This window comes from Hippoglossus hippoglossus, chromosome 15 (genome assembly GCF_009819705.1).
Source record: "Hippoglossus hippoglossus isolate fHipHip1 chromosome 15, fHipHip1.pri, whole genome shotgun sequence".
Taxonomy (NCBI): Eukaryota; Metazoa; Chordata; class Actinopteri; order Pleuronectiformes; family Pleuronectidae; genus Hippoglossus; species Hippoglossus hippoglossus.
In genome coordinates this window covers 17,625,320-17,640,564 of record NC_047165.1, presented here as the reverse complement: position 1 = coordinate 17,640,564, position 15,245 = coordinate 17,625,320, and the positions used below count along the sequence as shown (strand labels likewise).

The 15,245-nt window shown below is 43.6% G+C and overlaps 1 protein-coding gene across 20 annotated transcripts in view; it reads right to left on the bottom strand.

Moving 5' to 3' along the window:
• ablim1a (actin binding LIM protein 1a) overlaps window positions 1-15,245 on the bottom strand; it is a 44,313-nt gene that overhangs the window by 21,827 nt on the left and 7,241 nt on the right. For 11 of the 20 annotated variants that reach the window (XR_004616284.1, XR_004616285.1, XM_034608745.1 and 8 more), the window contains exons 2-3: window positions 14,363-14,899; window positions 1,745-1,882 (exon numbers count right to left, since the gene is read on the bottom strand). Coding sequence is in view for 18 of the 20 variants with exons in the window: in XM_034608745.1 (XP_034464636.1) it covers window positions 1,745-1,882; window positions 14,363-14,597 (373 nt within the window). In the remaining 2 variants the exon portion in view is untranslated. Of the gene's footprint in view, window positions 1-1,744; window positions 1,883-9,797; window positions 10,132-14,362; window positions 14,900-15,245 lie in introns of those variants that run through there. The other 9 variants (XM_034608751.1, XM_034608747.1, XM_034608748.1 and 6 more) reach the window with 4 other exon arrangements.

Sequence of the window (15,245 nt, the reverse complement as noted above, 5' to 3'; positions counted from 1 at the left end):
TGCAAATATTGCAGAGGTGTCAAGGTGTTGTTTTTTCCACATTTCGACTTCAAAGTACATGAACACACTGAAGTCAGGACAATGACAATTCAGGAAATGGGACTTTCAGAGGAGCATGTGAATGCACAGTCCTACCAAACAACACATACCAAGACACTCATGCTTCCCCATGATTTGTTTTGTTATATCATGTTCCAGAAACCTCAGTTGCCCCCTCCAACTTTCATTTCATTTCAATTTCCATTTCATCAAATCGGTCATTGCATTAGTAAAAAAGAAAAAAGAGAAATAGAAAACAAGCAATCAACTTTGTGTCCTTTTAAATCCACCGCCCCGGCGCCCGAGAGTGAGCCTGGGAATTTAATAGCATTTTGGGAACCCCACCGCTAAGAGGGAAAATATTTTGATGTTTGAGATAACTGCACCTAATCATTCTTATGCAATGAGCCACGCTAAATCCTGGGGATGAATGGGAGCGAGTGAGGGAGAGAATCAGATTTAATTGCATTAGGGCTCAGGGATGATGAGATTAGCCTGTAAACTAACAGAGTTGATAGAAAACCTGCAGTGGATTTGGTGGCCTTTGACTGTGATGTCAAGCCACCTTGGCTTTACAACAGATGCATGCCATTACAATAAGTGCATTTTTAGGGTCAGCGAATGAAACTGCAATGAAAGTGAATTTAGTGGAAACTGAAAAGTTTTGCTCTTGTGCATGTTGGAGATAAACCCGTGCAGAAAGAGACTATTTCAGACCTGTCTGCATATCTGTTAATAGCATCTAAGTGTCAATAAGCTCAGTCAACCTGGCATGACCACAACTGACATTAGCGTAATTGTCAGTCCTCTCACAGGTTGGAGACAGTGCTCAAATAAATTTAGAAAGAAGGACTAGGACAGTGTGTCTTACGGCTATTAAAGCTGTACTATGTCTTCTTTGGCAACTGCACACAAACACCCTCACACACACACCAATACACACACAAACGCTTTTATCACAGGCATGTATATCCACTTGTAAAGGACAGAATTAGATTATAATCTCAGCGTATGCTTGTGTTAATCTGGGCCTTTGTGAGACTAAGCTAACTCTATAACAGTGCTCCTGTCAAAGATTAACTACAAGGGCTCCATCGGGGCAGGTTCAGTCTGCAAGAGCGAAACTGTATGGTCAGACGTGGGTGGCTGCATCGCAATCAGGCCAGAAATCCATCGCTAATAGTAACGCTAAGTGCAGAACGATTTGCACTGTCACTCTCCATGGCAGTATGGAGGTCTGATAAGTTACGATGAGTCATGCCAGCATGTATACTCCTCGTTCGCAGAGGACAGAAAGGCGACTGTGGCCTTTAGGTTCTTGTACTGTTCCGATCCATCTGGGTGATTGGGAAGCGTTTTGGGGACTGGCGAACTTTGGTTTCTTTACCTTAAGACATATCAGGCTCCTCGATACCTGCGACCCATAGAGTCATATTTTCAATGACATGGCTGTTGTTTATTAGACAGCATGTACTGAATGAAAGGAAGACAATCACCAACTAATGTGGCAATATCAAGTTAGCAATGAATTTTAAAACTTCACAACTTGGCTGCTGATTTTCACACAGCTCCCATTCTCCTCAGAAAAAAATGCATGTCTACTATTTACTATTTTACAAAAGACTGGGGTTCATGATCATAATGTTTGAGTGATCAGGTAGGGATTAGGCAGTTGTAGGATTGTTTCATTCTTATTCCAACGTACCTTTACAGGTGAAGCACTTGAGGTGGAAGTGCTTGTTCTGCACCCGCAGCACCTCACCCTTGCATGGCTCCCCACACTTGTAGCACTGAATCAGGGGCTTCTCTGTGGAGTGGTGGTTTGTGTCCTGCGCATGAGCCACTGCAAGAGAAGAGACATTGCATTACTATAAACCGTGACACTCATGAGTCAGCATAGTTGCTTGAAGTGGTAGTAACATTGTTGTGTTCATCCAAGGACACGTTCTGCTCATAGACCTGAATCTGCAGCATCACACCAAAGATAAAGACTAACTGCTGAGAGCCTGTCAGGGTAAAAAAAAAGAACATTGAACAGAACAGCACAACTTGGGGTTCACGGCCCAGATAGGCTCTCTGGAGAGCAGCAACCTAAATATAGTCTGTCTTGATCGGTGGAGGATGGGAGAGTCAAAGTGCTGAGGGAGCAGGACCTGCTAAATGGCACACTGAAAGGTTATTGATGAAATCTATTTCAATATTGAGCTTACTATGCTTTCATCCTCACAGGAAAATATAATTTAAAGTTATGAGCCATTTACTGCCTATTCCTAGCACATGTTCCCGGTAGTTGATTAACCCATTAAGTCTCTTTTGACCATGTTTAAAAAGTACGTTTTAGTGTCAAACAAAGCTTGAGAGTAATTTCTCTCAGACGAGCTAAATGCTGAACCCCTACATGCTACATGCTTCGAGGCATAGACTGTATATTAAGATGGAAAACACATTTCTACTTCCTCCCACTATCCAGGGGAGTAGTCTTGTCTATCTTTGGAGTCTATACTGGGCGGTATCATCAAAAGTAGATGAGATACTGTATTTCAGTAGTTGTCCAACTGACAACTACTGCTACCGATATTGCTACACCTAACAGTATAACAAACTACTTTTTCTAGATTTCTCTTTGGGCATAGGACAGTGAGGGGGAAATTGAGCGAGAGAATGGAGAAGACACACAGCAAAGGGCCGGGCCGTAACAACTCTACTCACGCATACCTCTCAATCAGAGTAAAGATTTAGACATAATTGTTTTAATGTGACGTATGCTCATAGTCACAATGATATAAAACAGAGAAACTATTATTGACTTGCTTTATTATCTCTACAAGCAGTATCCAGTATAAGCATGTCAGTCTAAGAAAAGTTTGGGCGACCCTGACATAGTTAGACATTAATCCAGCACCACTGTATGGGACGTAAATGCTGCTGCAGTGCCGCACTGCACTCATTTTATCAGCTGTTCAGAAAACCAGCAGATTATTTCACATTCAGGAGCTTTAACTAGCGAGGCGGCCTCCTCCTCACATCCTCTCGTTTCCTCTTTCTGTCTCCTTTTCAAACAAAGACACACAAACACGCACACACACACACACACACACACACACTAAGAATACACATGAAAGGATCTTTGCTCGTTCTGCACAGCAATGAGTCATTAGTGTTAAAACGAGGTACCACTGAAGGCATAGAAATAGCATTATGACCAATCACTGGTCTTCCAAAGAGAGTCATCACTCTGGATTATTGATGACTTGGCCTCGCTTGCATCCCACTTCGACAGTTGCAGTCTGATATTGAGAAATTGTTTAATTGCAATCAAAGCAGATCAAAGAGAGAGCCAAGTCTTTTTTAATGAGACACTTTAATACGCTTGCATTCATCCTGTAAGGTCCCATGCCAGGCTTTATGGATACCATTCACAGAGTATAATCTGGCTTGAGGAGAAGAATGAGATGGTGAAAACTGTGGAAGAAGAAGACAGGATAGCAAAAGGAAGGCTCAAACGTGTTGGGGTGTGATGGGATGGGGGGTTGGAGGTTGGGAGGATCTGTCTCTCTGGTGTCTCTGATGTGATTACACTCAGCAGGAAAATGAGTCATCACTGGGTGAACCAGACGACTGTGACAGTGAGTTTCAGCAGCTCTGTTTGTGACATTGCACCTCCACAGAAAAACACAGGCCATCTGGGTAAAAGCACACTGCAAAAATATCCAACATAACAAGTCGTTTGAAGCCTCGTGCTGGAACATCTTAACAGAAAGGCCTGGCCATTCAACATTTGACTCATTAATTTCTGGATCTTAGGGACATCACCACATATACAACAAAGTTTTTACAGGACAAGAAATGCACAGTCAGATGACCAGACATGTTGCAAATAAATAAACAGTGTAGCCTGAATTTATTATAAACTGCTTGATTTAGAGGTGAAACGGAAGGAGAGCGCAGCTGAAATGTCAGAGATGATCCTTTCATGTATGAATGAATGAATGAATGAGGAAGATTAGAGTAGTAACATCAGATTGGTTGTTAAACTTGCAACAAACTGCCAACACAACACATATTGTACAAAGGCACCAATTTATGCTACTGCCAGTGAATGCACTTAACTTTTGAATCCAAACCTGACCCTGCCAGTGCTTCAGTGACCAGATCATTTAGACCTTTCAAATTTTTTTGATTGACTTTAATGCTTTTTTTTAATGCTCTTTAGTTTTATTTATTGCATCGTAAACACTTGGGCCTAACTCCAACCAAGCCCCTAACTAAATCGCTATTTTATCCCAACCTCAAACTTTTTAACCCAGACCTAGCCCTAACCCACAGGCCCAAATAACTCCTAAATATTCAAACTGGATTTGTTTCAAATCACTATTGACGTTACCTCTTTAAGGTAGTAGATTGGATCGTCTAGACTCTAGACGATCCAATCTACTTGAATCTAGAGCGACACTTTGATTGGTGGTTAGGGTTCAGAGAAGGTAACTGAGAGTGAAATAACACGTGGTCCTTCAAGCTGATCCAATCTAGCACCAACCTTAATTGAATTTTGATCAAATCCATGTAAGTTTAGCCCTGGCTCTCTCTGGGTGCTTGAGCCCTGAAGCACCTGAATTGGCGCCTATGCTGACATATTATCACTTTATAAACTTGATTTAGAGAAGCCCACATTTCCGCCTATTCCAGCAAACGTGGAATGACATGAGCAGGAGTTTCTGGTGACTTTTACAATGTCACATTTAGCTGTTCCGGTCTCCTGAGAGACATATATCGTCCTCTGGGGTTTTGTCCTTATGAGATAAAGATTTTTAAAGATAATATAAGAGAAGCTTTAAAATATATGTTTTCCATTGTTTTGATGTCAACAACCTCTCTTTAAGCCTGTTTCTATTCCCAACCCACTATTTTTAACATTTCAGTTAGAGTGCTGTCAGAGAGGGGCACAACCCAGGATGGAAAAGTCAACACTGCAGACGTCATAACAGGTTGTCAGAAATCCAAGACAGATGTTTGAATCCCAGGCATAGAGGTTTAGATGAGAATATATGAGCAGTTTGTTTTTCCAGCTCAAACCTTCCTCATCCACTAATGCACCGGGTTTGCCTCAGCAGTGGCTGCTCAGGCGGGAATGAGACTGTGGACAAAAAATCCAGGAGAGCCACTTCACACAGTGTTTCATATAAACATGAAGAAGCCGACATATAAAGGGCTCTTATGTGATTCAGATTGAAGCATTTATAGGATTAGTTTATACATTAAATCCATTAGTGAGATCTCTTTCAAATTTTCATCAGGCCTCCACACTTACGACTCTGTCTCTACAAAAGCATGACTTATAGCAATCTGACTGCAATAAGTCTGAAGTGAAATAAATCCATTAGTGAGTCTTTGGGGATTCTTGTGACAGAAGCAAAATGGCGCTTGATTTGCTAGAATGTATATATATTATATAACGCTATAAATAAGTAAGCAGATAAAGCAACCTCAGCACAGAGCAACTTGCTGTGAAATATACAGTGGTACAATTTTTCAGACTGCTGCTCACATTCCTCATTCTGGGCTGGATGTGTTGGCTGTGCTGACAGAGTGATCTGTCCTGCCTCATCACCAGGGAATGAAGTGACTGATATGAGCCTAAACACACACACACACACACACACACACACACACACACACACACACACACACACACACACACACACACACACACACACACACACACACACACACACACACACACACACACACACACACACACACACACACACACACACACACAAAACGTGGCCGCTGAGGGAACAATAACCAGCAGAGCATCCCAAAGCCAGGCGCAAAAGAAAGGGGGCTGCCCTCTCCACCCCTACAACTCCATCTCCACCCCTCCCCACCACCACCACCACCCATTTAAGCTGAGCCCAGAGCGGCATTGGCAGTAATAAAGGCTGCAGATGATACTCTGGAGGGAAGTAAAGAAGGCCCCCTGAGGACAGATTTTGCCGTAACACGTGCCCCGGACTCGCTAGTAAATAACAAGAGGGTGGGGTTATTGACAGAGATTGTGGGATTTGCTGAGGAAGCTTCAGACTTTGTTGCTTTCATTTCCTTCCATGAAGCCACAGGAATGTATGTGACCATATAGTAATAGATAGAGAAAGGGGGAATTCAATTAAACAACACATGAAAGAGGAAAAAAGCTCATGAAATATTCAGTCACTTGCTGCCTTTGTTACTCTAAGATCCACAGACAGTAGAGTTTGCAGTACAGACAAATAGCAGCCCCAAAGGAGTGTGTGTGTGTGTGTGTGTGTGTGTGTGTGTGTGTGTGTGTGTGTGTGTGTGTGTGTGTGTGTGTGTGTGTGTGTGTGTGTGTGTGTGTGTGTGTGCGCACGTCTGTACAGTATGCTTGAGTGTGTGGCAAAGAGAGACAGAGGGACAGATGAGAAGAGTGGTAAGAGCAGTAATCTCCCCCCCTGGCATCCATGAGTTCCAGATGTGTTAGTATCATCGTCAACAAAGCACACACACTCACTCACGCACACACACACACACACACACACACACACACACACACACACACACACACACACACACACACACACACACTCCCACATCCATCCATCCCATTTTGACTGGAATATCAAAGGGCCCAAATTGTGCCCACCATGAAATCCAAAGTCTGATCTGACGGGAGTGTGTGTGTGTGTGTTTCTGTGTGTGTGTGTGTTTGGGGGGGAGGGCACTCGGAGCTCTTCATCATCCAGACATAACAAGAAACTCTTAACCCTCCCCTCCATGAATATGTATGGTTGCATTCAGCACCTCCCCACCCCTGTGCCCCGCCACCAGCGTCCCAGACAAAGCACTTCAAACGCGGGCACAAATTGCAGGGTGGGGGGACTCTATTGGCCTCCACCGTGCCCCCCAACCTTGCCTAACTAATCCTCAGGGACCTGGGTTTGGAATAATGGTCTGCTCTAAATGGAGGCCACGGTGTGGAGTGTTTGTTGTTGGGCACGTACACAGAGTAAATAATGGTAATAATAATGATGATAGACAGAGAAAAAGAGACTGCACAGCCACCCATCTGGAGGAGACAATGGTGGCTTCATGAAGTGCAGGAGCTATTGTGTTTGCAGAAGTGGAGCGGACGAAGGCCTTGGCTCTTAGCCTCTGAATGACTGCCCACTATGGCCCCACACTCCTGTGTCGTATTTCCCGTGATAATCAAACTGATTGATGCCAGACAGGGAGGATGTTTGTTGACTGGCACAATGTACGGCTACAGTCTGTGTTTCTTTCACGTGATTCTCATGTCTCCCCTGTTGTTTTAGCCTGTATATTTTAGGTCAGTGACTGTCTCTCCACCCCGGTCGACCACTTATCTCATCCGTATATTCTGGTATGTGCCAGCTGTACAAACAGTGTGTGTCTATGAGAGTGTGTAGAATTTGATGTGTGTGAAAGGGTTTAGCTCCTCTTTCAGGGGGTAGACACTGGGCGAGCTTCAAAGATGAGGCACCACTGCAGTTAGTCTGCAGCACTCTGCGAGATCACGGGAGGCAGCTACACAGGCACATGACACTGGACTTTCGAGCCAAAAGAAAAAATGCTCATGAGTGTGAGTGCAGAGGGTTCTGGGAGTTGGTGTTTCTTTAGCACAAGGTAGGTGACATACATGCGACGATACAGAGCAGACGAGATCAGCAGGGCTTGTGATGCAAGTAATCGCACACAAGGTGAGAAGAAAAAAAGTGCATAAGTGAATCAAAGAGTTTACAAATGTACACAAGTGTAAATGAAGGTAAAAAGATCAGACTGTCCTGCACACGCAGCCCCAATAAATTACAAACTATTTCAAGGGTATTCTTGGCTTTGAAAATAGGACAACCGCCTGCGCGCAGGCAAAACGCTAACACTGCAATCGCTTGGTTATAATTCATCATTCTGAGCATACAGTGTAATTCAGTGTTTGGTCAGCTGTGTTCCCTGATGGTACCGAGCCCACCTGGCCTCAGACAGGATGCATGATGAGATCCCTGGTGGATACACGGTGAAATCTTAGTTAGCAAAAGCATTTCCATATATCTTTCTGTTTAGAGGAAAACAATAAACCCCACACTAGCCTCTCGCCGCCGACAATCCCAAGAGCAGGCAAGCGAGGTATATGGCGGGGTAAGGCTGACGGAAAAAACTTTCACAGAGGGATTGTGGGAGACGAACATGTGGCAGCCAGAGGTTACGGGTGTACTGCCAACACGGGAACTTGATGGCAAGGGACTTTTCTTTGTGGCTTGTCGAATCCACATGAAGAGGACGGCTCCAGAGCTGGACGCCGCCTCCAGGCCACAGCAGGCTGTCAGATACATAAACAAACCTACATGTACATATTTTAGAGAAAATGTTTTTTTGTGATAGAAATATTTTCAAACAAAACACAAAAATATCACATGCCCACACAGATAACTCTGTCTACACACACACTGGAAAATGAACCCATCAAACCTCCACTGAAACACAGCAGAGATATATCAAGCTGTGACTCTGTAAAGAGAATTAGATTGGAATATATAGCACACTGGTGATGACGTACAGTGATGACGTACAGTATTATCGTGATTAATGTCTTTATGTTCAGGTCCAACCCAGTGAACTAAGTGGAGAGGCGATGCAATACTTTTCTATTACAGCAAATAAAAGTCTCAGGGATATACAGTATATATATATATATATATATATATATATATAGATTCAGTGTGCACACCTCCCATCCACTAGAGAACCACAGAGTTATTACCATTTCTTCCATTTGAAATGATCATAAAAATATTTTTTTACTATAGAAAATTGAGTCTACGTTGCTTCCTGCTGTGAGTCACCCTGACAATGCTCCACCTCACATACCCCAGTAAATTGCTGGGAATGTTAATATCTCTGTGCCTTGCCTGCCCCCCCCCTGATTCCACCTAATTCATCCCACACAGCTGGGTGACCTCAGCGATATAGGTGGAGACAATCATCTATTTCTTCTAACAGGACGCCGCCATCGAGGCCACGGCTGACAACAATGGAGTGTACCTTTTAGATGGTTGCCACGGCAACGGCTGCAGACAGAGCGAGAGAGAGAGCGCGAGAGAGAGAGAGAGAGAGTGAAAGGGAGACGGAGAGAGTGCAGGTCCACAGCTCTGCGCAGTGTGGATCCATCCCTACACCGGCGCTGCACTTCTCTATATGCTACCTTCTATTATTCAGCCTCTGTGCTGTTTGGAGAGCTGGGACGTTATATACATATAGACCAGAATGTTTTACATTTGCTGTCAGGCTCCTGTGCAGTGAGCCAGATGCTTTGTTCAAGCATGCATTTGCATAAAGCCTGACGCTGCCAAATTAAGCAGACTCCAACGCGAGCATCAGCTGCTCGAGAGTGTCGAGAAGGGCGTAGCATCTCCAAGTCTCTGACACACACAGTATATGTTGTGTTGAAGATTCACACTGTGTCATTAGTCCTGCTTCTTCCAAGCGACACACACCCACATGAAGAAAACCACGTCCACATTCCCATCACTGTATATCATATATGATCCCATCTACAAAGAACCAAACCAGTGACTGAGGATCCAGTCAAACTAAAGTCAGACACGGCAGTGCAAATCCAGCTGCACATCCACACACAGTGAACAACGCTACAGGGAAGACAAATGCCACAAAACCATACTGATCGCACACATACACACATGCTCTCTGACCATCGGCTGAAATACCTTTTTCTTTGACCATGACCATTGGAATCCAAGTTAATCTGCACCAGAGAAGGCTCCGAGAATCAATCAGCAGTTGAACACGAGCTGCTAGATCCTGTTTTTAGTCAGGACCCGAACCAGGACACCACAGAGACAGAGGCACACAGAGAAAGAGAGGTGTAGGCGCTGTTATAAGCTCTCCTCCCGAAAACACAGCTCCAGCGTGGGGTTTACCTCCCGACTGCCTGTTTTCCTCCCATCCCTCTCCTCCTCCTGCTGCTGCTGCTCTGCCCACTCCTCCTCCTCCTCCTCCCCTGCTATAGTCCCTTTCTCAGCCCCTCTGTTGTGTCAGCCGCCTCCTCATTGCAGCAACCAGGTGGCTGCTGCCGCTGCTGCTGATGCTGCTGATGCTGCTGCTGCTGCTGCTGCTGCCTCTGCTTGGCCAAAAACAGTAACCCCAAATCCTCTTATAGATCCCCTTATATACAGACACTACAGACATACTGCAGGCAGACACACATGTCAGTAACATACCGTACACTGTGCATATATGTTTGTAATCAGTTACATCAGACTTTTTCTTTTAAAGCATCATCTCCTCACAGCACATCAGTTTGACTCCTCCATTGTTCACTAAGGAGCTCAGTGTGATAATTTTAACTAACACACACGTCAACAAAGACACAGTTTCAGTAGAACTGGGCAGCAGGCGGAAAATCAATTACTTTCACAAGGGCAAGAATCTGCTGGATTAAAAACTATAAAATAAAATAAAGGCATGGAGTAAGAGGCCGACTTATTTTGGAAACTCCAACTCCAACTGGTCTTTCATAACAGCACATTGATGTGGTTACAACACCAAAATTAATAATCAATATAAAAAATGTATCAACCACATTATTTGCAGATTTGAGGGATTTAACAAAAGTATCACTTCGGGTGGAAAACAAAGGTTATCTAATCTTCTCCAATCAACACGGTCGACCTGATCATCCTGCAGTGAAACCAGGCTCACCTCGAGTGACGGCCTAAGTTGCTAATAATCGCGCTGCTTCGAGCATGAGCTTTGCATTAATATCTTTAGTGGATCCTCTGGAATCCAATTACAGAGAGCACGAGAGGGCACGTTCCTGGCTGAGCCCGGCGAACACACCAGCTCTTATATCATAAAACGTTGCTGAGGTGACCTAATGAACGGTTGGCGGTTCTCATCGACTCTGCTTTAGAGAGTTAACTGTACATGGTTTTATCATCTAAATGTGGCAATTTTAAGCAAGGCAACCCAATTTGCAAGAAGAGGGGAAACATTTGCAGCATGAAAAATTCATGCAAATCCAGAGGGAAACACGTTTTTGTACATAATTTTTTTTTTTTTTGTTGCTTTCAATATTAAGTTTCATGCATGACTCTAACCAAACTAGTTGTGCATATGCTACAACTTATCTACGTATATACATATATTCAATTTATAGAATTATTTATAAACATTTCATTCAAAACTGATTAAGAAGTTCTCCACAGTAAAACATTTTAGTAGTTCCTTATTTGCCTCCTGGAGAATATTGCAGGAAGACCAGCAAAAATCTCACTAGGAATAAAGGGAAAATTTGATTGATTTAAGTGTACAGAGAGCTCTTCTGTTCCTATTCCTATTCGGCAACAAATAAAATTGACCAAATCACTGTTCGTTGACACTTTGTTGAGCTAAAAAAAAAACAAACTATTTCAGTAGTAACTGGGTCACAGATATTAGTGACCACACCGTCCCACATCCATATGTCCCGTGCCAGGGTGGGGAAAGGAATAGTTTTGCATCAGCACCACCTCTGTAATTGCTGATGCAGGGCAGCCCATTATGCATTCAGAAGGCATCCAACCACTGCAGTGTCAACTGTGCCACCTGCTGGATATACCCATCAACATGCATCAGCTTCCACAGGGGCGTTTTTTTGCCTGATGGAGACATGCCAGTGAGGCGAGGGGTAAAAATAGTTTCTCCAGCACTCCACCCTTTTTTATTATGAAGGAAGAGGAATATGTAATGAGTTTGTGATGATTGAATATTTCAGTTCCTTTCTCTGTTTTTCCTCTAATGTTGCAGGTCAATCCATCTACTTGAGAAAATCTGAGTTTTACGGTGCTGCTGCTCACTGTGAAATACAAACACAGGGATGTCCTGTTAGTGCGTGTAATGGACCTATTATCATCTTGCATCTTTTAATAATCTCAGAAGGAGCTGCTGGACACTTTGCCAAGAGCAATGGCTGAGTAGGAAAGCCTATTATCCATGGATGAAAGGTCTTTTTCTGCATTTGGCTCACCTATGAATGGTGTGGTCTGACTGTCCATTAATAACCTGGTCAGGGGGCTATAGACTACCCAGACATATCAGCGCAGATTAGGCACTTTTATTATTTCATGGACAAGGTGGTAAATGCCATTTAATCTGTATGTTTTAGACTATTGCCTTGGGCAGTGAAGCAAGGCCGACGCTATAATGCAAAAGGTAACATTTACAGTAGACAGGTTTGTGTGGATAAACTGCACAGTTATCCCATGGATTAAAACTGGGGGTTGTGGGAGGGTGAATTTGACACACACACACACACACACACACACACACACACACACACACACACACACACACACACACACACACAGATCCTACAAACTCTTAACTACACATCCCATGCACTGGATGATGATTCCCAGATTTTTTCCAAATCCACCAGAGACACACTTATCATGACAGAAAACGCTGATAAACTAGGATGAACTCGTGGTCTCTGGTCTCTGGATAGCAACAAGCACTCCACCAGCTCGCTTCTATTTTAAAATGAGTTAGCGTTTTTCACCCCAATGCTACATTAGCATTCCTATTTTGTAGCTGCACCACATATACACAGAAACCCTCAATGGTAAAAAGAAATATGAAATTCTTATCATTTTAACACAAACATAAACATTTTCATATCCGCAGCACACATTTGGGTTTGGGCAGTTTGGGCTGCTCACTTGTTTTCTTGTGAAAAGTTGAATCAAATACTCAGTGACCTCTGGATAACATAACTTGTTAAAGCAAAATCAGTGCCAGTGTTACACAAGCACTCAGCTGGTGAAGAAGTCGGGGGCGGATCAAGGATTCTTCTGAATCAAGGACCATAAATGGGCCAAAATTTACACAGAGGTGCAAATTATATGTCCAACCTCCATGCACAATTCCTGATTCAGTAAGGTGAAGATTGAAGTCATTCCATGTTTACAGTTAGCTCTGTGGCTTTGGGCAAAGTCACACATTGAATATCATTTTAATAAATGTTCCTTGCACAAGCAAATTGTTCTTTAAAGAAGCTTAGAAAATAAAAAAACTTAACAAATTGTCATATTTATTGCTAGCATACTTAAGAAGTGAAAATCCTTTTTGCTGACAGGACCAGGACACATCAGGGGCCAATAAGATTTCAAGAAGTTTAACATCTTTGACAGTATGGAAACAGTGGAGACAACGTTTCAGCTTTATTGGGGCTGAAGTCTCAGTGGTTCAAGAAAAAGTTCAGGGTGAATAAAAGGATGACTGCTGTTTCTTTGAAAGATTTAAAGTTTTGCAAACTCATTCTCGAGCAGATACTGGGTCTCAGTGAAGTCCCATCACTGTCACTGTATGGTTGACTTTCGCTGCCACTGCAGAAATGAAGTGGATGTGATAAAACTTGACCTCTGTGATCTTTGATCGAGGGTCAGTATACAGAGTCAAACCTTGCTTGACAAGTCCAAATCAAACTTTGATTCTATAAAAGACGAAGCTGCTGGCGTTATTTGCAGATAACTAAGTGCCAAGCAATGATGATTTTACTACTGTTTCTGGCACGCAGTCAGGGAATACATAATGTCAGAAAATCTCTATTTGTCCTCATGCCCATGTTGTAATCCTGATGTAAGCTACCAAGTCTCTTCGTCATGTACTGTTGCTTGGCAGAATGTAGCAGGTCTGCCCTTGCGTATGGGTTTGCTTTATGTAACTATGGAGGGGACTGTGATTAATTTCCTGAATTTTTTTACATTTGCATAGCTGGGACTTTTTGGGCTTCTTGGAGTTATGGTTGTGTAACTTGTGCACAGGAGATTTCACACATATACACAGAGGTCAGATGTGTAGAGCTGTGAGAAGTGTAATCACTCGCTGTCATCCAATTAAAATGAAGTCATCTCTGAGCAACGACTAATCAACTCACTTTCAGACACCTACACACAAACTGAATGCAGAGCAGAGCAGCCAAACAGCGGCACAGGACGCAATCAACAGAGCCTCGTGATATTAACAGACGACTGCTGAAGAGGGAAAAGTAGAAGATGTGGAAATAATAAATTAAATGCAACTTAATCAAAGGTGTCGTTAAATGTAAATCAAAGCTCTAAAAGCAGATCGATAGCGTATGTTTTCATTTTAATGGCCAATTTGTATTACTCATTGATTCATCACCGCAGCTGACTGAGGTTACAGTTACAAATCACAGTACGGGCTGCAGGGAAAAGTGGGTGAATAGATGTTTCACATAGATTTAGATGCATCTTCTCTCCTGTCCTACCTGTGGCGACATCGTTCAGCCTCTCACTCAGATAATAGTCGTTTGGGTCGAGGTGGGGCAGCTGCTCCATGTACAGTTTGGGAATGAGATACAGGACCTCAGCCACATGCCCATCCTCAATGATGGACATGCGCTTGACCGAGCTCTTGCGCTTCACCTTGACGCGGTCGACATTCTGACTGCGGCTGGAGCTGCACAGTTTTCCCAGGCTGTTGAGATTAGGCAGAGTCGGCATGGTGCCTGGCTCCCCTTCGACTGTCCCACAGAGGAGGATGAAGCACAGCAAGTAGACGTCGGCGAGGATCAGCCTCGGACCTGCTCTATAATCCAGTAGTCTTTGGACATGAAGAGTGAGGGGTGTTCACAGAGGCACAAAGTGGAAACGAAAGAGCCGGAGCTTGGAGGGCAACTTCACAGCAGCTCATCTTTGGATCATGTATCCAATATCCAGAGTGGCCTCCAGTGGAAACTCCAGGATGCCTCCACCTGTCACCTCAGATGTGCAGTGGATGTAAGCGGTGGAGTGCTGATGTGCACCTTGAGGAGGAGACACCAAACAGCAGGCAGCAGGTATGATAAAGTGAGACACATGGAAAGAAGCTTACACTTTTAGTGTCTTCACCACAACCAGCCTGGTGCCTTAAGCAGCTTAGAGCTGACGTCGAGCCTATGATTATCTTCTGGGTGGGGTTAGGTAGCTCTGCATCAAGTTGGCCCAGCGTACGGTGGGATTCTCTAGACCTGATGTGACTCGTGTGCGTCCTCCCCATCACTGCTCTGTTCAGTCTGCACCACATTCAAAGTATGCAACAATAAATGACCAGATCTTTTCTGAGAAAGTATTTAAGATGCATCTAAATTCTTATATGTTCACTAAATGTTT